General features: G+C 52.1%; 1 protein-coding gene across 1 annotated transcript in view; it reads right to left on the bottom strand.

Moving 5' to 3' along the window:
- The window catches only part of LOC140388571 (semaphorin-3G-like), a 207,214-nt gene that overhangs the window by 71,065 nt on the left and 112,268 nt on the right, over nucleotides 1-23,881 (bottom strand). Inside the window, exons 3-4 of the mRNA XM_072472981.1 lie at nucleotides 22,335-22,397; nucleotides 15,241-15,360 (exon numbers count right to left, since the gene is read on the bottom strand). Of these exons, the coding sequence (XP_072329082.1) occupies nucleotides 15,241-15,360; nucleotides 22,335-22,397 (183 nt within the window). The remainder of the gene's footprint in view (nucleotides 1-15,240; nucleotides 15,361-22,334; nucleotides 22,398-23,881) is intronic.

The following is a 23,881-nucleotide window of genomic DNA, read 5'->3' on the forward strand; positions in this document are numbered from 1 at the left end:
TCCTGCTCGAGGCGATGCCTTTGCTGAGCAGGAACTGGCGCAGCTCGTCGCTCATAAAAGAGGACCCCCTATCGCTGTGGATGTCTGCGGGGAAACCAAACAGTGTAAAAATACTTTGGAGGGCCTTGATGACGGTGGTTGTGGTCATGTCTGGGCAGGGGATGGCGAATCGGAAACGGGAGTACTCGTCAATCACGTTGAGGAAGTACGTGTTGCGGTCGGTGGAGGGGAGGGGGCCTTTGAAGTCCATGCTGAGGCGTTCAAAGGTACGGGACGCCTTTATCAGGTGCGCCCTTTCTGGTCGGTAGAAGTGCGGTTTGCACTCCGTGCAGATTCGGCAGTCCCTGGTGACAGTCCTGACCTCCTCGATGGAGTAAGGGAGGTTTCGGGACTTGACGAAATGGAAGAACCGGGTGACTCCTGGGTGGCAGAGGTCCTCGTGGAGGGCTCGGAGGCGGTCTACCTGTGCGGTGGCACAAGTGCCGCGGGAAAGGGCATCAGGAGGCTCGTTCAGCTTCCCGGGACGGTACAAGATCTCGTAATTGTAGGTGGAGAGTTCTATCCTCCACCGCAAGATCTTGTCATTCTTAATCTTGCCTCGCTGCGCATTATCGAACATGAAGGCCACCGACCGTTGGTCCGTGAGGAGAGTGAATCTCCTGCCGGCCAGGTAATGCCACCAGTGCCGGACAGCTTCTACTATGGCCTGGGCCTCCTTTTCGACCGAGGAGTGGCGAATTTCGGAGGCATGGAGTGTGCGGGAGAAGAAAGCCACGGGCCTGCCCGCTTCGTTGGGGTGGCGGCCAGAGCTACGTCAGACGCATCGCTCTCGACCTGGAAGGGGAGGGACTCGTCGATGGCGCGTATCGTGGCTTTTGCGATGTCCGCTTTGATGCGGCAGAAGGCCTGGCGGACCTCCGTCGACAGGGGGAAGGTTGTGGATTGGATCAGGGGTCGAGCCTTGTCGGCGTAATTAGGGACCCATTGTGCATAATAACCAAATTTAAAAGTCAGGCTTTGTAAGTGGCACTGGAAGTCCAGTCCCAGAAGGGTGGCTGCGCAGAGCTGTGGCAGTACGTATCGGCGGAAATCGCGGAATTCCCTGTCTTGGACGGTGAGGTTCGCGAGGCAGAACCATTTGATCTGCACCGCGTGTGACCCGGAGGCCAGTGAGATCCTTTGTTTGATGGGATAGGTGACCAGGGAACAGCGCCTTACCGTGTCGGGATGGACGAAACTCTCCGTGCTCCCGGAGTCGATGAGGCACGACGTCACGTGGCCGTTGATGGCGATCGTAGTGGTGCCCTTTGCTAATGTTCGGGGCCGACTCTGGTCCAGGGTAACGGATGCCAGCTGCAGCAAGGAGTTTAGGTCGGGCGGCGCGTAGTCAGCCTTACTGGGGGCTTGAGGCCCCATCCAAGATGGCGCCGGCCATGGATCGCACATGGAGTCCGGGGGCGGGGACTCCGAAGATGGCTGCAGAGAAAAACAAAATGGCGACGGGGAGGAACAAAATGGCGGCGCGCACTGCTCCTGCATGGTGGAGGCCAGCTGCAACAAGGGGTTTTGGTCGGGCAGCGTGTAGCCAGCCGTGCTGGGGGCTTGAGGCCCCATCCAAGATGGCGCCGGCCATTGATCGCACATGGGGTCCGGGGATAGGGACCCCGAGGATTGGTCCGGCGAGGAACAAAATGGCGACGCGCACTCCTCCATCGTGGTTGCCGGGGGCAATATGGCCGCGGTTGCAGAACGCACGCTGCCTGGAGGGACAAAGGCTGCGGCGCGCGTTGGGCTGGCTGGGCTGGGGAGAAAGACTGCGGTGGGCCTTGGGTAGGCGCGACCTGGAAGAACGGCTGCGGTTGGGCAGCAGGGTCCTGAAAAATTGGCTGGGGGTACTCGCTGGATACCGCGGCCACAGCGCGGGCTCGGCACACCGCGGCATAGTAGCCTTTCTTGCCGCACCCTTTGTAAGTGACGGTGCGGGCCGGGCAGCGGGCGCGCGGGTGATTTGCCTGGCCACAGAAGAAGCAGCGTTGGCCAGCAGCGGTAGCGGGGCGCCTTGCCGCGCAGGCCTGCGGGGTTAGCGGGTAAGTCTGCGGGTGAGGCGAGTACGTCTGCGGGTTAAGCGGGTAAGTCTGGGGGGGTGCCGTTGCGGGATGCCACGCAGCCCAGGGGGGCGCGGTGCGCGCGGGGCGTAAGCAAGGGCGTTTTTGTATGCCACGTCCATGGACCCTGCCAGGGCCCGCGCCTCGGTGAGGCCCAGTGTGTCCATCTCTAGGAGCCTTCGGCGGATGTCGGGGGAAGCCATACCTGCTACAAAAGCGTCTTGAATCAAGAGTTCAGTATGCTCGTTCCCCGTCACTGGTGGGCAGCCGCAGTTTTGGCCCAGCACTATCAGTGCCCGGTAGAAGTCTTCAAGCGTCTCATCTGGGCTCTGTCGTCGCGTTGCCAGCAGGTGACGGGCGTAGACCTGGTTCAGTGGACGAATGTAATGTCCTTCCAGTGGTTCCATTGCTGTATTATAGTTCGCCGCCCCTTCGATCAGGGGGTTGATCGCCGGGCTGACCCGTGAGCGTAGGAAGTGTATCTTCTGTACCTCCGTGGGGGTGTCGGCAGCAGTATCGAGGTAACCCTGAAAACACGCCAGCCAATGTTTAAAAATCGCGGTGGAGTTTTCAGCGTGAGGGCTGAACTGAAGGCACATTGGCTTGATGCGAAGATCCATCCTTCAAGAGTCCTTATTTGATTAAATTGATACGCAATCAATACGCTTGAGTCCTCGAGGAGTCATATCGATCTAGCTTTAATCAAATAGAACTGTACCCAGCAGTGATGTTACAGAAGTGAAGACTGCTGGGACGGCATCGGTTCTTATACTCCGCCTCGCAGGGCGGAGCTATATACATTAACCAATGGTAGACCTCGCGGTCTAGCCAATGATCATCCACCTCTCAGGTACTGCAATACCTGGTATTACCACACTCCCTCAGTCCAAAGATGTGCAGTTTAGGTGGATTGGCCATGATACATGCGCAGGGTTACGAGTATAGGGCGGGGCTGGGCCTAGGTAGAGCGCTTTTCGGAGAGTCGGTACAGACGTGATGGACGAATGGCCTCCATCTGCACTGTAGGGATTCTATCCCTATGGGTCTGGAGACACTTGTAGGCCAGACTGAATAAGGACGGCAGAATTCCTTCGCTGATGGACATTTACGAACCAGATGGGCCTACCGATCCTGCGGGGGGGGGCTGTTTCCATGGGGGCCTTCTTTCCTCCACGCTGGGCCCCTGTAGGGCTCCGCCATATTGCCTGGGGCCGGCGTGGAGAAGAGAACCCCCCGCGCATGCGCGGAAATACGCCAGCCAGTCTGAGCATGCGTGGAAATACGCCGGCCGGTCCGCGCATGCACGAGATCACGCCAGGACGACTCCGGCGGCAACCTAGCCCCCTAGAAAGGTGAGAATTCCTCACCTTGGGGGGCCGTCGACGCCGGAGTCGTTGGCGCCGATTTTCCTGCCGGCGTGGGGACATAGCCCCATTTTCAGACAATCCCGCCCAAAGTGTTCCTTATGTAAGCTTTTGCCCACAATTTAACAATTGGAATCCTCCTGACATTTGGGTGAAACTTGCACGGCGCTCCTTCTGTCGTATTATTTCTGAAAAGCTCAAACTAATTATTATGGGAATACATTATCCAGGGTTCCATATTCACCGTCACGCTGCAGGAATTTGTTGAGTAATAATGTATCAGTCGATCAGTCCACCAGCCACATAGAGAGCAGCAAGAAATACACGCAAAGAAACTCCATTTTGTGTCTGAAGTGTAATTGTTTCTAACTTAATGAGAACCAGATGACAGCACACCCTCCAAGGCTACGTATGGGTCCCGATTCGCCTCCAAAATTTCAAAGTTAATTTGTGACGGGTTTTTCAGAGAGTTTCCCGCCGACCCAACTGGCGAGTTCTCCGCCGCTATTCAATGACACTCCGTCACTTTTTTGGGCCTTGGGGAGTTTCTCACTGGTTTGGCCCACACAGGTCTGGATTCTCCCACACCGCCCGCCACAAGAATGCCACGGGCGAGCTGCGTGGAATGGGAAAATCCATTAACCTCGGGCGGGTCGCCGGGCGAACACGGAGGGAGAATCCCGCCCTTAGAATTCTTTTTAGCACTGGGGAGCTGAACTCAGAGATCGGGCCGCCATTTTGAAAGGGTGCCTCGATCTCTAAGTGAGTTTGTGGGTCCCCCTCACCCCCCACCCATGGGCAATGTTATCCTCCACACACAAGGACACTACCCCACATCCCCCAAGTGAGGACACCCCACTATGGGGTCCCTGGGGGGGCTCCCTCCTCTTCAGACCTGCCCAAGCCCCCTTACAGCATCCCCTTCCTTCTAGGACCCCCACCAACGCCCACCCTGCCTCTCAATGGCTCCTACTTGCCTGCCCTACACTCCCCCACCCTTCATACTGCCCTCAACCCTCATTTTATGGGCATGGTCCCCTTGCCCCCTGACCCTTGGCACTGCCAGCCTGGCACCCAGGCAGTACTCTGGGCACATTAGCAGTACCAGGGTGGCAGTGCCAAGGTGCCAGCTGGGCAGTGCCTTGGTGCCCATGTTCCAGGGGGAGGGCCAGGGAGCCACCCTGCACTTACCCTGACCACCCTGGGGTGTCCGGTGGCCCGGGAGACCCGCCGGGTGTCCTTCCACCTGGTCCACGTTTGTGTGGACCGGCCCTGATTGGTGCCCAGCTGAAGCCTCCCTGGGGAGGCCAAGGAACCTCGGGAGGCCTCTGGATCCTGCGCAGGTAAGTCGTAAGTAGATTTATGACCTATTTCCGCGAGCGTCATTCATTCACACCCATTTTTGGAGGGGTTCCAACTCCGGCGTCTCGCCGGACTCCGGAAAATCCCGAGAGGCGCGGAACCTGTTGGGAGGCTCGCTGGAAGCCTTTCCCGGCATTCTCCGGCCGCGTTACGCTCAAGCGAGAGCCCAACACGGCCGGAGATTTGCGCCCATACTTTCCGTAACAAAAACAAAATACTGCACATGCTGGAAAACTGAAATCAAAGGAGAGAATTCTGGAAATACTCAGCCTGTCAGGCAGCACCTGCAGGGAGAGACAGAGTTAGTGGGCAAAATCTAACGGGCATGCCATGCCCGACTCAGGACGCAATGCAGCCAGTAAGTCTCGCGAGAGGCTACAAGATTTATCCGGAACGCTACATCTCGCGAGATTTAACGGGACCTCCCGAGACATCGCGATCTGGACTCCGCCCACAACGGACGAGACCCAAATCTGCATAGTAAAGTGTACAGCTAGGCACACTTAGATGTGCATTTGCCGGTTCTAACTGGTGCCCGGGATCGAACAGCCTTGCCGAGGAGACCCCAGCCGTGCCCCGTTCAGCGCTGGTCTCCACAAACGGAACCAAGCGTGCCGGCACATAGGGAGGTCTCCCCGGCGATATGGGGTCCCTGGGAGGTCAGGCATTGGGCAGGGTGGTATCCTGCCATCCCTGAGGCTACCTGGGCACTGCCAGGCTGCTTAGGTGGCACTAGGAGGTTCCAGGTGGTTTCCAACCACAGTCCAAAGATTTGCAGGTTAGGTGGATTGGCCATGCCCACACCTCCACCCTATCCCCGTAGCCCAGTGACCCAACCTCATCTTATATTGCAGGGTGTGGGGGGGAATGATAACATCTTTATCGGTGAGTTGGGGTGTTGGGTGTGTCCGGAGGCCGCGATGGGTGGTCTCGAGATGGGGGCGCCCGGAGCTCGGCAGTGCAGGAAATGGGACCAAGTGTGGTCTTGGGGGGCGTGTTCCTCACTGAGGCCCAGAAATGAAACAGACTTCTGTTCGATAGCGGGAAAATTCTTGCTGCTGCCGGCGCCGGGAAACGTGCTCGACACGGAGCTCTGTTTCATTTCCGTTAAATCGCACCCAATGTTTCAGCTATGACATTTCATCGGAACTCTCCATTTCAAAGATGTGGTGCTCAGAACTATATAGAGTACTCCAGATGTGGTCTAACCAAGGCTTTGTATAGATCTAGCTGAAATTCTTCACTTTTTCATTCTAAATTTCTAGCTATAAAGAGCAAGGCCTACAGTTTCTCGAAGTTGTGGAGGCTCTGTGGCATATCTAATATGGCACTTGGAACACAATCCAAAAGTCATGCAGAGTAGAGGTAAAGGTCTGTAAAGGGCGGATATGATCAGTGAAACTATGAAGCTGTCAAGTTATTTAAATCATCAGTCCTTTAAACATTATCATAGATTATCATAGAATTTACAGTGCAGAAGGAGGCCACATGGCCCATCGAGTCTGCTCCAGCCTTGGAATGAGCACCCCACCCAAGTCCACACCTCCACCCTATCCCCATATCGTGCCCCCAACACCCCACAATAGAAGGACAGGGCAACCCCGGGGCCTGATCCCTGGGTGCTGGTAAAATGCCACCCATGCACAGCAAGCCTGGCATCTTGGAGGTGTCCCTGCCAGGTTGACAGTGCCACCTAAGCAGCCTGGCAATGTCCAGCTAGCATCAGGGATGGCAGGGTACCACCCTGCCCAATGCCTGACCTCCCAGGGGCGCCACATCGCCTGGGAGAACTCCCCATGTGCCAGCACGCTTGGTTCCGTTTGTGGAGACCAACACTGAACGGCGCCTGGCTGGGGTCTCCTCGGCAAGGCTGTTAGATCCTGGGCGCCAGTTAGAACCGGCGAGTGCATATTAAAGTGTGCAGATTTGGGTCTCGTCCATTATGGCCGGGATCCAGATCGCGGAGGAAACCCACGCAGACACAGGGAGAACGTGCAGACTCCGCACAAACAGTGACCCAAGTCGGGAATCAAACCTGGGACCCTGGAACTGTGAAGCAACTGTGCGAACCACTGTGCTACCGTGCCGCCCCATTGAAACATTGTAGAATAAAAGCCTGTCTGTGTCTATGAGTCAAACAAATTCTGGGCTTGCAGTTGCAATAACTGTTCATATAATCCGAAATGCTAACATGATAGCATCATTGCTGCTTGACTACTTCCCATGATCTATCATCACAGTCGTGGGTTCTAAATTCATAGTTTGATAGACAGATACAAGAGCTTATTGAAAGACTACCTGTCATCGATATGTGGTTATGAATACAAAAGTTTATTTTTGGATGGATTAAATGAAAGTGTTGGTTTGTAACAAAGTCTGTAATAGATAGTCCGAACTATATTTCATTTCATCTCAGCATGGCTCCTGAGGTCTGCCCATAGTACCGGTGAGTTGGCATGGAGGGTGTAATGGCAAAGAGTGGTGGGTGGAGGCATGTGTTGACTTGTGTTGACTTAAGTTGTCATTATGTTGACATAGGGACTATGTGGTGCCATGGGGAGCTCAGTGGGGGAAAGAGATGGCATGAGATAGCATGTACGGGCATGGGGAATGGGTGGGGGTGAGGGAAAGATGTGAGGGCTGAGGTCAAGAGAGCCTAATGTTTAACAATACAACTGGAACAAAGTCGCAGAAAACCAAGGCGGACCTTTAACCAGTCCGTCTCGGCACTCAGCATGCCACCTGCGAACTGCAGACAGTGATGATAGCCGTACTCCATCCTGCACACCCTCCCCCTACCCCCTACCCACTGCACCCTGGCATGAAGATCCCACCCTTCGGGCACTTTGTTCTGAGGTGTGTGCGCCAGCCCGGGTGATTTCTTGACCGCGCACAGGCCTCGGGAGCAAATATCCAGGCCTGAGATTCCATTAAGCTTTTTGTTGTTTTGTTTGTTCTTGACATGTGACACGGAGAACCCAAATCACTGTTACTAACATTTCCCCATTTAAAATGGAGAAAATGTGCTGACAGCAATGACCAGACACAATAATGCTGATGGAGAGATAAATAGTGGCCTGGACACAGTGGGTGGGGGGGGGGGGGGGGGGGGATCCATTGCCCTTCTTCATATCAAGCTGTGGGGTCCAACATGCTCATCCAAGAAGGCAGGGAGGGGCTCAGTTTAACATCTCACCCAAAAGATGGCACGTCTGATTGGAGCACTCCCTCAGTGCTGCAAAGTGTAGATTTGAGGCTCAGGAGTGACTTGACCCCACAAGCTTCTGACACTGGGGCAATTGTGCTCCCCACTGCACCACAGCCGACACCTCGGCCTAGATAGCTGGAAGTCGGCAGAGCAGACCGACAATCTGGTTTTCACGCCGCTGCCCCCTGCCATTGGAGAGTGGTGTATGCAAACTGGAACGTTTGAGCTCAAGCTCAGTATTTCAGGGCTGGTCATGCTGTCTGTACGATAGCTGCGAGGGGGTGTGGAGAGGGGCGGGGGGAGTGGTGCGGGTGAGCAGGAGAGTGGTGGTGGTGGTGGGTGGGGGGGACAGCAGGAAAACTATTCATTTTAAGTCCCGGATGCAACATAAATCTCCAGGAGTTGACACTAAGTGAAGCACATGGCATGAAATGTAAGTAAATTAAGCACACATCCCTCAGTCTACACGCGCACAGGAACTGGCAGGAGTTGCACTGGATGAATAAGAATGAATCACTGGTCCAGCGGGAGCAAAATAAGGTGTAAAAGAAAAAGTTTCACTTTACGCTCTTTAATTCTGGTGGGGGGCTTTATGGTTCTAGTTTTATAATAAATGGTTAGTCAGAGGCAGAGCCCAATGCAGTTAAGCTCATGGTCCAGCTCCAGCAATGTGTCTCCAATAGCTAGTAACGTTCAAGCTTTCATAGAATCCCTACACTGCAGAAGGCCATTCAACCCATTGAGTCAGCACCGGCCCTTTGGAAGAGCACTCTACCCATGTCCACTCCCCCATCCAACTTGCTCTATCCTTCACGTAACCTACCCTTCACATGCCTGGCCACAAAGGGGCAATTTTGGCATGGTCAATCCACCTAACCCACACATCTTTAGACTTTCCAGTGAAAGGAGCTTAACTCTTCATATCAGGAACATGTGCAGGTCATTCGGCCCATCGAGCCTGCTCCACCATTCAATTCGGTCATAGTTGATCATCTTCCTCACTGCCACTTTCCCTGTGCTAACGCCAAATTCTTTGATGGCATTAGTATCCAGAAATCTGTTGATTTCTGTCTTGAACACACTCATTGATTGAGCTTCGAAAGCCCCCTGAGGTAGGGGATTCCAAAGATCCCCCCCCCCACTCTGAATTGGGGGTTTACTGCAAGTACAGCCTCCAAAAACTATGAATTGTACAGATAATGTGTGGAGTAAAGGCTCACTGTGAAGAATCAACAAAAATGAGGAAGAGAAAGTGAGGAGTGGGATCGGATACATGCCTGGCCAGCTATTGGCAATTCACAGAAAGGAAACACCCGACAATGTCATCTTAACAGAAGTTTGAACTAGAGGGCAAGACAGGGGGCCTCGGATATTCACCATCGATTGATTTATGCCTGCATTTAGAACATAGAACATAGAACATAGAACAATACAGCGCAGTACAGGCCCTTCGGCCCACGATGTTGCACCGAAACAAAAGCCATCTAACCTACACTATACCATTATCATCCATATGTTTATCCAATAAACTTTTAAATGCCCTCAATGTTGGCGAGTTCACTACTGTAGCAGGTAGGGCATTCCACGGCCTCACTACTCTTTGCGTAAAGAACCTACCCCTGACCTCTGTCCTATATCTATTACCCCTCAGTTTAAGGCTATGTCCCTTCGTGCTAGCCATTTCCATCCGCGGGAGAAGGCTCTCACTGTCCACCCTATCTATCCCTCTGATCATTTTGTATGCCTCTATTAAGTCTCCTCTTAACCTTCTTCTCTCTAACGAAAACAACCTCAAGTCCATCAGCCTTTCCTCATAAGATTTTCCCTCCATACCAGGCAACATCCTGGTAAATCTCCTCTGCACCCGTTCCAAAGCCTCCACGTCCTTCCTATAATGCGAAAGGATTAAATTTACATACAATAAATGAGAGCACCAATAGAATAGATAGCATATTGCCTAAAAATTATTTGCAGACAGAAAGAACATGTACACAAATTGCACCTATTTCGGCTAAACAAAGTAAGTGAGAGCCATTCTCTGGTTCATTCCTCAGGACAGTGCCTTGATTGATCAGAGTCAAGCTGCCTGGTTTAAATTTAAAACAATGCTGGTCAGTCACCATCAACTGGTGCAATGTCCATGTGCCTCTACCAGAGTCTACTTGCCAACCAATCAGCACTCTCTTCTCACAACGTATAAATTTGTTTATTCCCCAGACACTGGTAGTCTTGCAAATTGCCCTGAAGAGTGCAAGACGCAAAGCTTTGACAAAAATGTCTCTTTTCTTTTCCAGCTATAATCAAGTTCTGTGCTATTAAATGACTATTAACACATAGATTCTTCAAAGCCTTTAGCACAGAACTAAGGAGGCCATTTGGCTCAGAGTGTCTATGTCAGCTCTTTGAAAGAGATTCTTCAGTCTATGGTGGTGTGTCTTTAATTATATCGAGCTTTTCCTCTGCCGTCCCATCAAACTTCTCCTTTTGAAGTGTAAATCCAATTCCCCTCCTGAAGGTTATTATTGAATCTGCTTCCACCATCCTTTCAGGCAGCGCAATCAAACACAACTACTCAATAGTCCCTCATTAATGGCCAGACAAAACGACTGCCCACCCTGATCAGAGGCAATTGAAGACTGTGATGGTGGGAGTGGGAGGGGGAGGGGGAGTGATGGGCTGGGTTGGTGCAGGGGGAGGTGAGGGAGCAAGTTTGCAAAATATCCTCTCAAATGAAATTTGCAATAGGGCTGCGCTGATGAAATTTGTAGCAAAGCAAACTTCAGACCCCAAAAGGAAACGTGTCGGGAGAGTTTACTGAGATCCTCCTTCAAGGGCCCCATTTGGATCATTTTCATTTACTGTATATCTTTGGAGGAAAACAATTAGTTCCACAGGCTGGGATACTTTCTTCTGGAACAGAGAAGAGTGGTGAATCTTTAAGATTATTGGGGGGGCGGCACGTGGCGCAGTGGTTAGCATTGCTGCCTACAGCGCTGAGGACCCGGGTTCGAATCCCGGCTCTGGGTCTCTGTCCGTGTGGAGTTTGCACATTCTTCCCGTGTCTGGGTGGGTTTCGCCCCCACTACCCAAAGATGTGCAGGGTAGGTGGATTGGCCACGCTAAATTGCCCCTTAATTGGGAAAATAAATTATTGGGTACTCTAAATGTAAAAAAACAAAAGATTATTGGAAAGGTTTGACAGAGTAGATGAGGGAAGATTTTTCCACTTTATTCCATCATTCATAATAATATTTATCAGTATCACAAGTAGGCTTACTACACTGCAATGAAGTTACTGTGAAAATCCACACTCCGGCGCCTGTCAGGGTAGATTGAGGGCGAATTTAGAATGTCCAATTCACCTAACAAGCATGTTTTTCAAGACTTGTGGGAGGAAACCGGAGTGTCCAGGGAAAACCCACGCAGACATAAGGGCCGGGATTCTCCCCTACCCGGCGGGTCGGGGGGTCCCGGCGGGATGGAGTGGCGGCAACCACTCTGGCGTCGGGCCGCCCCAAATTTCTCCGCACCTTTAGGGGCCAAGCCCTCACCTTGAGGGGCTAGGCCCGCGCCGAAGTGGTTGGCACGCCGCTGGCTGCGGGAAAGGCCTTTGGCGCCATGCCAACCGGGGCCGAAAGGACTTCACCGGCCGGCGGAAGTCCACGCATGCGTGGGAGTATCAGCGGCTGCTGACGTTGTCCCCGTGCATGCTCGGGGGGGGGGGGGGGGGGTCTCTTCCGCGTCGGCCATGGTGAAGACTGTGGCCGAGGCGGAGGGAAAAGAGTGCCATCACGGCACAGGCCCGCCCGCGGATCAGTGGGCCCCGATCGCGGGCCAGGCCACCGTGGGGGCACCCCCCCGGGGCCAGATCGCCCCGCGCCCCCCCCCAGGACCCCGGAGCCCGCCCGCGTTGCCTGGTCCCGCCGGTAAGAGAGGTGGTTTGATTCCCGCCGACGGGACTGGCATGACAGCAGCGGGACGTCGGCCCATCCCGAGTCGGAGAATCGCCGGGGCAGGCTAGCCGACTGGTTACTCGCGATTCCTGCCCCAGCCGAATATCTGGTGCCGGGGAATTCGTCAACCGGCGGGGGCAGGATTCATGCCAGCCCCCGGTGATTCTCCAACCCGGTGGGGGGTCGGTGAATCCCGCCCAAGGTAGCTACTAATGAATCCAATAGAGAATTCTCTTTATCCAGGGAATGGCAAGAATGTGGAACTCGCTACTACAGGCACGGTTAAAGAGAATAGATATATTAAAGGGAAAGCCTTTGCGATAGGGTTATGTGGCGAGCATTGCGGAAAGCTAGTATGGAGCACAGTCACTCGCATGGACTGGTTGGCCGAATCACCCGTTCCTGTGCTATGCATCCCATGTAATTCTGTGTAGACAGCTGGACTGGTGAAGTTAGCTGCCTTATATTCCACAGTGTTGATAACATAGGGAGAAAAAGTCACCTGCCTAGCAACAGGCAGTACTGCCATAGGGAGTGCAGGTCAGTGATTCCGTGTTGTGGCCCATTTCCAATCTGCAACCCTTCAGCAACGCTGGGAGAAAGGGATAGCTGAATTCCCCTCTCATGACTGCTCACCACAGCTTCGGGTGAAGTAAGATCCATTTGATCTCAACCCTTCCAGAATACCAACTGCACTACCTACGCATGGCAGCTGGGAATTCTGTCCTCTACTGATCAACATCATTTGATGAGGAAATACTACCTGCCACCTGTCATCAATATCGCCTTCATAAGGAGCATCTGTGCTCTTTGCCCTGCTTCCTGCAGTCTTAATCTGGGTTCACTTTCTCCCAAGTCATTAAATATCTTCAAAACCTCGATGGCGTTCCCACTGAAATGTATTTTATCACTATAATCTCTTCCCATGAATTTATGCTGCCTCTCTAATCCTCTCTTCCTGAAGCCAAAACTACCGGCTCAGTCATCCCCGTGGACAGTTCCATATTACGATCCATTCCCTGGCCTCTCGTGTGACTCTCTCGATATAATTAAAGACACACCAAGGCAGACTGAAGCTGATCGCCATGGAGTCCTGGCCTAAAACCGAACCGCAGCTGCTGCTTCTCAGCACCCGAGCAGTAAATTGCACCTCTGTGCTCGCTTCAAGACGATGCAGTCAGACACAAGGTGGGGAAGCAGTGACAAACACCCCCACTCGGCCTCCACCCTGCGTTTCCCGATGGTGCAGGGTGCTCAAACCTTCCTCAAGGGCCCTGAGGGCGGTGGGAGGAAGCCCCCTGGGGGTCATGAGTCCAGTGATTAGCTCTTTGACTCAAACCCTGCCCCCATGAAGCCCACTACCAACCCCCCCCCCCCCCCCCCCACTCCACCCCCCGTCCCTCCCTCCTTCTCCCACCAATCCGCCGTTGTCCATCCTGGGATGGAAGTTAATATCAAGGCCAAGGGGGACGATTTTCTCTCTGATACGGGAGCAGGAATGGAGGCACGTGGACACATCAGGCGGGACTTTCCAGCCCTGCCCGCCAGCGGGATCTTCCTGAAGGTGACCTGTCGCGGCGGGTTGCCCGGCAGCAGGCCGGGTGAGCCAAACAAAATGCTGTAGGCATTGGCGGAACCGGAAGATGCCGTCGGCGGCCAATGGCAAGCTGCCTCTGCCGCCGGGGAACACACCCGGGAGAAAATCCCACCCATGCATTCATGGCACCAGATGGCGTGCCACTCCTGAACCATTTTCCCGGCGGCTAGATCAGCGACGGACCGACACCCACACCTATGTGACAGGTAGCTTGTTAAGAAAATGTAAATGCCAATTATCAAGGCTGACTCACCTCCTCCCCCCCTCCACATCAGGAGCATGGTAGCTGCCTGGAGGTGGCAGCAAATTAGGAGAGGGGAGGGCAGGATGCTTTTGAAGGCCTCCCAAGACCTGCCTCATAGCCACAGCCTATATTAAAGACAGCCCTATATTGTTGGACAGGCTTGTATGTATGATGAACCTGCATGTACAATGGGCCTGTATGTACGACGGGCCTGCATGTACGACGGGCCTGCATGTACGACGGGCCTGTATGTACGATGGGCCTGTATGTATGATGGGCCTGTATGTACAATGGGCCTGTATGTACGACGGGCCTGCATGTACGACGGGCCTGCATGTACGACGGGCCTGTATGTACGATGGGCCTGTATGTATGATGGGCCTGTATGTACAATGGGCCTGTATGTACGATGGGCCTGTATGTACAATGGGCCTGTATGTATGACGGGCCTGCATGTACTACGGGCCTGTATGTACGATGAGCCTGTATGTACGATGGGCCTGTATGTACAATGGGCCTGTATGTATGACGGGCCTGCATGTACTACGAGCCTGTATGTACGATGGGCCTGTATGTACAATGGGCCTGTATGTACAATGGGCCTGTATGTACGATGGGCCTGTATGTACGATGGGCCTGCATGTACGATGGGCCTGTATGTACGACGGGCCTGTATGTACGATGGGCCTGTATGTACAATGGGCCTGTATGTACAATGTGCCTGTATGTACGATGGGCCTGCATGTAAGACGGGCCTGTATGTACGACGGGCCTGTATGTACGACTGGCCTGTATGTACAATGGGCCTGTATGTACGACGGGCCTGTATGTATGACAGGCCTGTGTGTATGACGAACCTGCATGTACTACGGACCTGTATGTATGGCAGCTTTATATGAAAGGCAACGCTGTATTAATGACAGCCCTATATGTATTGGGTAGAGTTATTTTTGAGGTAGTTCTGTATTAATTCAGCCCTCTATCCATGGTAGTCCTGTAAGTCAATGCTGAATTTGGTACTTAAAATAAGAATGTTTTTCACCTGCCAGATATCTTAAGTTACATATGAGATGACTGCAATCCGGAATTTCCCTCTTGTCAGCACAGTGGAGAAACCTGAGCTCCCAGTAACGAAGCAGGAGTAACGCCTTTCCCCTTGCCACCCCGATCCATCCTGCCTCCCGGGAAAATTCCCATCAGTCAAAAGCAAGGATGGAATTTTCCGGCCCCCGCAGCGCGTTCAGCAGGACTGGAATATCCTGCCAGCGGCCAACGCTTCGCCACTTCCGCCATGGGAAAACCCACCGCAGGCGGGGCAAGTGTGGAAAATCCCGACCGGATTCTGACAGTATCCGAAGTAAATTAGTGAGTTAACATCAAGCCCTTCGGAGCCGGACAGCAGCTTACCTCTCCTCTGTGCCCCACGTACACCAGTGCACACAACGGCTGGAAAGCACCCGTTCCGCAGGCCAGAAGGTGGGTTCGGTTATACGGGTGCAGCACCCGCACATAGTTGGCACATTCGCTCTGGAACAGAAAGGAGAGCAGAATAAGGCACTAAGAACAAAGAACAAAGAAAATTACAGCACAGGAAAAGGCCCTTCGGCCCTCCAAGCCTGCACCGACCATGCTGCCCATATGAACTAAACCACCCCAACGCTTCTGGGGCCCAATCCCTCTATTCCCATCCTATTCATGCATTTGTCAAGACACCCCTTAAAAGTCACGATCGTACCTGCTTCCACCACCTCCGGCAGCGAGTTCCAGGCTACCACTACCCTCTGTGTAAAAAACCTGCCTCATACATCTCCTCTAAACCTTGCCCCTCGCACCTTAAACCTATGTCCCCTAGTAATTGACCCCTCCACCCTGGGAAAAAGCTTCTGACTATATGCTATGTCCATACCCCTCATAATTTTGCAGACTTCTATCAGGTCACCCCTCAACCTCCGTCGTTCCTGAGAACAGACTGAGTTTCTCCAACCTCTCCTCATAGCTAATGCCCTCCATACCAGGCAACATTCTGGTAAATCTCTTCTGCACCCTCTCTAAAGCCTCCATATCCTTCTGGTAGTGTGGCGACCAGAATTGAACACTATACTCCAAGTGTGGCCTAACTCCGGCCTCCCCGAACAGGTGCCGAAATGTGGCGACTGGGGGCTTTTCACAGTAACTTCATTGAAGCCTACGTGTGACAATAAGCGATTATTATTATTATTATTATAAGGTTCTATAAAGCTGCAACATGACTTGCCAATTCTTAAGCTCAACGCACCGGCCGATGAAGGCAAGCATGGCTTGTGCCTTCTTGACTACCTTTTCCACCTGTGTTGCAACTTTTAGTGACCTTTGTATTGTACACCCAGATCCGTCTGCCTATCATTACTCTTAAGGGTTCTGCTATTTACTGTATATTTGCCGTCTGTATTAGACCTTCCAAAATGCATGACCTAACATTTGTCTGGATTAGACCTTCGAAAATGCATTACCTCACATTTTCCGGAGTGAGAGTTTGGTGGATCAGATTCGTGTTCATCAAGTGTTGGGACATTTGGATTCTGCCCTCCCCTCCCCATGTTTAAAGGCAACTTCAAACACTCTACAACACACTGTGGGTTATATACAGCTCAGAAACAGGCCATTCGGCCCAACAAGTCAGGTTAAAATTCCCCTCAAATAATTCAACTTCATGCATTTTTTAGCCTAAAAGAATTTCAGGATAAAGTTGCATCAACAACTTGCATTTATATAGCACCCTTAATGTACTATGATGTCATGGGGCACTCTACAGGAGCAACGTCAAACAAAAGTTGACTCCGGGCCACATAAGGAGACATTAGGGCCGTTGAGAGGGAGGTTTCAGGGAGCATCTTGAAGGAGGAGAGAGAGGCACGAAAGGCGGAGAGGCTGAGGGAGGGAATTCCAGAGTGTAGCGTCTAGGTAACTGATGGGACGGCCATCAGTGAGGAGCAAATAAGATCGTGAATGCACAGAAAGAGGCCAAAACTGTTGGACTGCAGAGATCTTTGAGGGTTGTGGGGTTGGTGGAGATTGCAGAGTTAGGGAGGGACGAGGACATGGAGATATTTGAAAACAAAGGGGGAGAATTGTACGAATGTGGCATGCTTAACCATGAGCCAGTGTAGGTCAGTGAACACACGGGTGACGCATGGGTCACATTGATTTATTTATCAATGGCTCCAATCTCATAAGCGTGTGAGCTAAAACTTTTTAAAAAGATAATTGGGCCAGCCTGGTACTCTGCCATTTCCCAGTCTCTGTGATGCTCGATGGGCCGAATGGCCGACTTCTGCTCTTGCGTCTTATGGTCCTGGGGCTGGCGTTTTCCTCAGTGATTCAAATGCAACCTCAAACATTGGGCAACAAACCTGGGTGCTGGCCTTGCCTTCACACACGGCAGTTTCTCAGGCAACAAGAGCAAGCATCATGGGCTGTGAGGACGTCATGGTCTGACACAGACCGATCCAATTCCTATCCCAACTGGGCCCCGCCGTTTGGTTACGATGGCCTCTCCTCCCATGCCCTGCACACAATGGGAGGAAGCAATAGATGACCTTCGACGAGTTAATACTTCACTGCAGTCGGTCCCCTGTGCCAGCTGCTTCACAAGAGGCTGGAAGTCTCCATACCATTTAAGGCCCGATAAGATGCTCTGAGGTTAAGGGGTCCCTTTCTCATTGCACCAGTTGCAGTGAGGAAACGGTGCCCTATTGTTTGTGCAGTGCGGCTTGCTGACTGTTCCTGTGTGGCAAAAAAAAATAATTCCCAGCGAGACACAGAGACTGCTCCTGAGAGATACGTGCTTCCACCATCGTATCAGCCCCTCTGCAGTAACCCTTCCCTCGCTGATGAAAGGGCTTCGCTGAGGTTGGGAAGTGGGCATCATAGAAAAGAAAAGAAAACATCGCCTGCCAAAGAAAGCAGAGAAGAAACAGCCTCTCTTCAGCAGGTCAAAGGAGCAAGATCAGAAATAGAATTTCACATCATTCCCATCACACACTCTAGCGCTTCATAGAATAGGAAAACTCCAGCCCACACTCATCGTGACACATCCCACCCTCATTGTAAGGTTCATAATGCATCATTTGCGATCTGCAGCCCTTATTCCCGAGGAGACACTCAGAATATTATCGGTGATACACGCGCTGCTCTCTGGCCTCCCCAGCTCAACTTTCAACCTGTCCGAAATAGAGCAGCTGCTTCCTCACTGAGAGTAAGTGTCACCCCCCTGTCACTCCAGCCATCCTCTCCTAGCTCCACCGACTCCACATGCCCCGGTGTACTCACCGCAAACTCCCAGCCTTTGTCTTCAAGGCCCTGCAATCCTGAGCTCCTCGAACAACCGGACCTCTCCCCACCCCTGGTCACCCTTCACACTCTCACTGGTGACCAATCAACCAGGACGGTCCTGCCCTCCGCAATTCTCAAGCCTCCACTCTTGCTCACCCCTTCCCATTTTTAAAACCCCAATGTACAAAATGGGGCTCTGTGCGACCTCGGTCATGCCTTCTGCGGTACCCTCAATAACGACGCTTAGAGTGTAAACAGTAAAGAAGGCTTTAATAAACTAAGAACTAGGCTAGAGCCGAGACGTGTGCTAACTGCTGCACTGCCCACAAACCGGCCCCTTATATACGGCTCCCAGATGGGCGGAGCCGGAGGCGGAGTTCCCCAGGGTTCCAAGCCCGGTCTTAAAGGGGACATCACCTTACATGATGACAAGGGTACAGTGTTACAGTAACCGTTCATCACACCTTCCCCGCTGAGGCCCCCTAAATGACCCGTGTTTTTCTCGGAGCTGCAAGCGGCAGGAAACATGCGGCTAAACGCGCTCGCTGTCAGGCATTGTTCCCAATTGGTTGATGTCGTGTTGTTCAACCTAGGGTAACATGGACTGCACACGATGCAGTTAACTGATCAAGTATACACCAAATGTGGGCGTTGGTTCAATATAAGATTTATTGAACTTCAGTAATGAAGCACACAGCTGCCTGTGGGTTGACTCTCTACTACTCTAAGTAAACTAACATTAACTATCTAGACCGGGCTAGCTCAGATCCACGTGTAGAAGGTGTTGAATGTTTTGTACACCCTGACTGTCACTACAGCTATCACCAGTGGAAAGAGGCAGAGTGCTGATGCCTCGTGTGTTTTATAGTTGGAAGCCCCCCCTCTGGTGTCCTGCCTTGTGATTGGTCGTGTTCTGTTCTGTATATTGATTGGCTCACCTGGGTGTCTGTCACTGCCTGCTTTTGAAATGAAATGAAATGAAAATCGCTTATTGCCACAAGTCGGCTTCAAATGAAGTTACTGTGAAAAGCCCCTAGTCGCTACATTCCGGCGCCTGTTCGGGGAGGCTGTTACAGGAATCGAACCGTGCTGCTGGCCTGCTTTCAAAGCCAGCGATTTAGCCCTGTGCTAAACAGCCCCTTTTACCTCATGATGTGCACGGGTGCATATTATGACAGTTGACTCGAGCCCAGACTCGACTCAAAACATCGACTCTGTTTCTTTCTCTCCCCAGATGCCAGACCGGCTGGGTTTTTACTTCAAACCTCCAGTATTTTGTTTTTATTTTACAGAAACTGATGATCTCCTTCCACCATTTTGAATGGTGAGGCAGCTTCATTTTATGCACAAGGAATATTTTGAGCAAACAAAGTTAGGCGACCACAAATTGGGAGGTAGATGGGGAAAGAGTGACAAAGAATAAAAGATTGACTAATGTTCTCTCTTATTATTTGCAATCAGGACCTGTGGATTCTTTACCATGTCCCACTTCCTTATTCTTGATAAGTGGGGGTGGGTCATAGAATCCCAACAGTGCAGAAGGAAGCTATTCGACCCTTTGAATCTGCACCGACCCTCCAGAAGAGCACCTTACCCAGGCCTATTCCCCGCCCTAGCCCCGTAACTGCATAATCCCACCTAACCTTTGGGCACACATGGGAAATTTATCATGGCCAATCCACCTAACTTGCACATCTTTGGACTGTGGGAGGAAACCGGAGCACCCGGAGGAAACCCACGCAGACACGGGGAGAAAGTGCAAACTCCACACAGACACCCAAGGCTGGAATTGAACCTGGGTCCCTGGCGCTGTGAGGCAGCAGTGCTAACCACTGTGCCACGTGCTACCCGGGTGAAAGGTTATCGCGTGGTCGGTGGGAATGTAGAGTTGAGGTTACAATCAGATTTACCACAACATCATCAGGTTACATCACTTGAATCTCAACAAGGAAGCTAATGGAAAATGCCCGTCCAATGACCTAAGTCAAAGGTCACTGGCTGCCGTAATTAATGGTCAGTTAGGTCATTCGTCCCAGCTGCTCATATCAGGCCTTCACAAGGTCTCATTGATCCTCCTATGAGCAACATTTAACATTAGCCGAAACAGGGCTGGCATTTTTGTTGCTTAGCGTGTCACGGTTAAGCTGGACCCATAACTGGGACCACCAGCCAGTCTACTCTCCAAACTCAGTGCCACTAGTGTGTCGTGTGTGAACTCCCACAACTATCCTGCCAAATCCCTTTGCCAAACTAAACGCCAACAGAGAGCGTAAAAGTCCTGTGTCCCTTAATTTAAGCAGAAAGATAAGTCAGGATGAATACAAAATTACTTTCTCACTGGTAACTTCCTGTCTATAAAAGCCCCATTGATGAGTCAGCTTTTATTTGAGATTCCAGGGACCCAGCACAGGGTCTGCTATCTGCTGTCAGTCAACAGGAACGCAATTTACTGGTATCGCGGGTTGGTGCATGCGTGGGAGCGCCAGCGTGTGCTGGCGTCATCCCGGCGCATGCGCACGGGGGTTCTTCTCCGAGGTTGACAGCGGCCGGTGCGGAGGGAACGAGTGCCCCCACGGCACAGGCGGGACCGGCCAAGAACGGGTGGCCACTCGGCCCATCGCGGGCCGGAGAATCGCCGGGGGGGGGGGGGGGCGTTGTAAGCAGCGGCCGACCGGCGCGCCACGATTCCCGCCCCCGTCAAAATCCCGGCGCCGGGAGTTTAGAGGTTGTGGAAAGGAACTGTGGGAAGAAGGAGGACCTTCAGGGATTTTGTAGAATTTACAGTGCAGAAGGAGGCCACTCGGTCCATCGAGTCTGCACCGGCCCTTGCAAAGAGCACCCCACTTAAGCCCACGCCTCCACCCCCTCCCCGTAATTCAGTAACCCCACCTAACCTTTTTGGACACCAAGGGCTATTTATCATGGCCAACCCACCTAACCTGCACATCTTTGGACTGTGGGAGGAAACCGGAGCACCCGGAGGAAACCCACGCAGACACGGGGAGAACCTGCGGACTCCGCAAAGAGGGTGACCCAGGCCGGGAATCAAACCTGGGACTCTGGAGCTGTGAAGCAACAGTTCTAACCACTGTCCTACCGTGACGCCCATTTGGGGAGGGGTGGTGGCTGCTCGTGATGGGCCCTGGGGACCCAGAATGGAGATTTCCCCCTTTGCATTACAGCAGCCCACACAGCTAAAGCTATTAGGCTACCTGTTTGAATTTACATAGAATTTACATATAATTTACAGTGCAGAAGGAGGCCATTCGGCCCATCGAGTCTGCACCGGCTCTTGGAAAGAGCACCCTACCCAAGGTCCACACCTCCACCCTATCCCCATAACCCAGTAACCCCACCCAACACTAAGGGCAATTTTGGACACTAAGGGCAATTTATCATGGCCAGTCCACCTAACCTGCACATCTTTGGACTGTGGGAGGAAACCGGAGCACCCGGAGGAAACCCATGCACACACGGGGAGGATGTGCAGACTCCGCACAGACAGTGACCCAAGCCGGAATCGAACCTGGGACCCTGGAGCTGTGAAGCAATTGTGCTATCCATTTGGTGTGCATCTGCCTTGCTGGCGGTAAAATGGTAGCAGGGTTAAGAGGAGGCCCTTAACTAGCCATTCATTGGTCACTTAAGGTCTCAATGCCGGGCCCAATGCCTCCACTCGTCCCTTGTAACATTTGAGACATTTCGGGGTGAGCGGATAGCTGGCGCGCAGGCCATGCTCTGCACATTACGAAATCCACAACCCCCCTACCCGCACCTTGCTATTGACATCAAACCTCAAGACGGGCATATAAAATCCGGCCCTCTGCTTCAAGCACTAACTCCAGCAGTGAAACTCCACAGCCTCACAATCCTCTGTGGGCCGAAAAACATTCTTCGCTCTGAGCTCACTGCACCTTGTGGGACCTGAGGAAGCCATTAATTATGAAGCAGAAGAGTGTAAATACACACGGCAGACGGAGACCAGGGCGTAAGGTGAGCTGAAGAGTGACAAGCTGCAATGGAAAAACCCGAGACACGCCTGATAAAACGGATGAGGGAATGACAAGGTTGGGGTTTTAACCTGGAATACACGGCAAATTATTCTTAAACATGGAGCAAGCCTATTGAAACGGCTGAATGGTAGTTTTCCCAAAAGACTTTATTGGAGGCAATAAATCTTTTACACTTACAAATGGGTCTTTTCCCTTGAGGGCACATTCCTCCTCCTGACCGGGCAGAGCTGGCCAGTAAATCTGGAAGGGAACAAGGAAGAGAATCATTAAACTCGCATTAAATAACAATAAATCCAACAAGTGATTCATGCACAGAAGTGGAGCAATTGTCAGATGTTGTCCCAAAGAGTGTTAATCACCAATAATCCTCCCCCCGCCACCTCCGACCATTTTGGTGTAACGTGTTATTAATATGACAAAGGATACTATTTCTCCTTAATAGTTCAGCGCTCAAGAAAAAAAAACCACTCGCATTTATATAGGACTTTATCACTTTTGAATATTTCGAAGCACTTTACACAATGGATTATGTTATGAGTTGCAGCGACTTGTACACAGAAAAGCACATCACTGTCCGGACCATCATTACCCCCACAGGGGACACAGGAGCAGGAGGAGGCCAATTGGTCCCTCGAGCGTATTCCACCATTCAGTGAGTTCATGGCTGATCTGTGACCTCACTCCACAATCCCTCCTTTGCCCCATGTCCCGAAAGACAAAAAAATGTAAAGTTAACATCTGACCCAAACTCCCACCTTTTCACCTATAACCAGCTGCGGCTCACTGGGTAGCAGGCTCAACTCTGAATCCAGCCAGGGCTCGAGCACAGAAATAAAAGCTGACAGCCCACACATAGGGTGTGCTACACTGTCAGAAGTGCTGTACTTTGAATGTGATATTAAACCGAGGTCCCCATCTGCTTACCCAGGTAGGTGCCAACCATATCACAGGAATAGTGTTGCCAAATCTAGCTGGGAGACATCAGCGGACATGACGTCACTGAATTCATAGAATCGTGGAATCCCTACAGTGCAGAAGGAGGCCATTCGGCCCATCAACTATGCGCTGATCCTTGGAAAGAGCACCCTACCTAGGCCCAAACTCTAAACCTATCCCCATAACTCAGTAACCCCACCTAACCTTTTGGGCACTAAGGGGCAATATACCGTGGCCAATCCACCGAATCTCCACATCTTTTGCGGCCTGGTGGAGACCGTGGAGCACGTTTATGTTGTTTGTCCTACACCGCACTCCCTTTTTGCTTTCTTGACGACGTTGTTGTTGAGGTTTTCTTTGCACTTCAGCTCCTGATCTACGGGCATCCGGTGTGGAGGTGGGGGGGGGGGGGGGGAGGAAGGCAGAGGGTCTCCTCGTGAACCTGCTCCTGGGCCTGGCCAGACTTGCCATTAATTTTTTTTTTTTTTTTTTTTTTTTTTTTTTTTTTTTATAAATGTTTTATTGAAATATTTTTTCCCAACAACAATTTTTTCCCCTCTTACAAAGCAAACGCAACAATAACAATACAGAAATTTTAAACAATACACAAGTAACAAAAACCCTTTATCTTTGACCTAAACTAAACACCCCCCCACACCCCCCCCCCCCCCCCCCCCTTCCCCCCTGGGTTGCTGCTGCTGGTCATCTGTCTTCCCTCTAACGTTCCCCTAGGTAGTCGAGAAATGGCTGCCACCGCCTGGTGAACCCTTGAGCCGATCCTCTCAGGG

The sequence above is a fragment of the Scyliorhinus torazame genome, chromosome 13 (assembly GCF_047496885.1).
Source record: "Scyliorhinus torazame isolate Kashiwa2021f chromosome 13, sScyTor2.1, whole genome shotgun sequence".
Classification (NCBI taxonomy): Eukaryota; Metazoa; Chordata; class Chondrichthyes; order Carcharhiniformes; family Scyliorhinidae; genus Scyliorhinus; species Scyliorhinus torazame.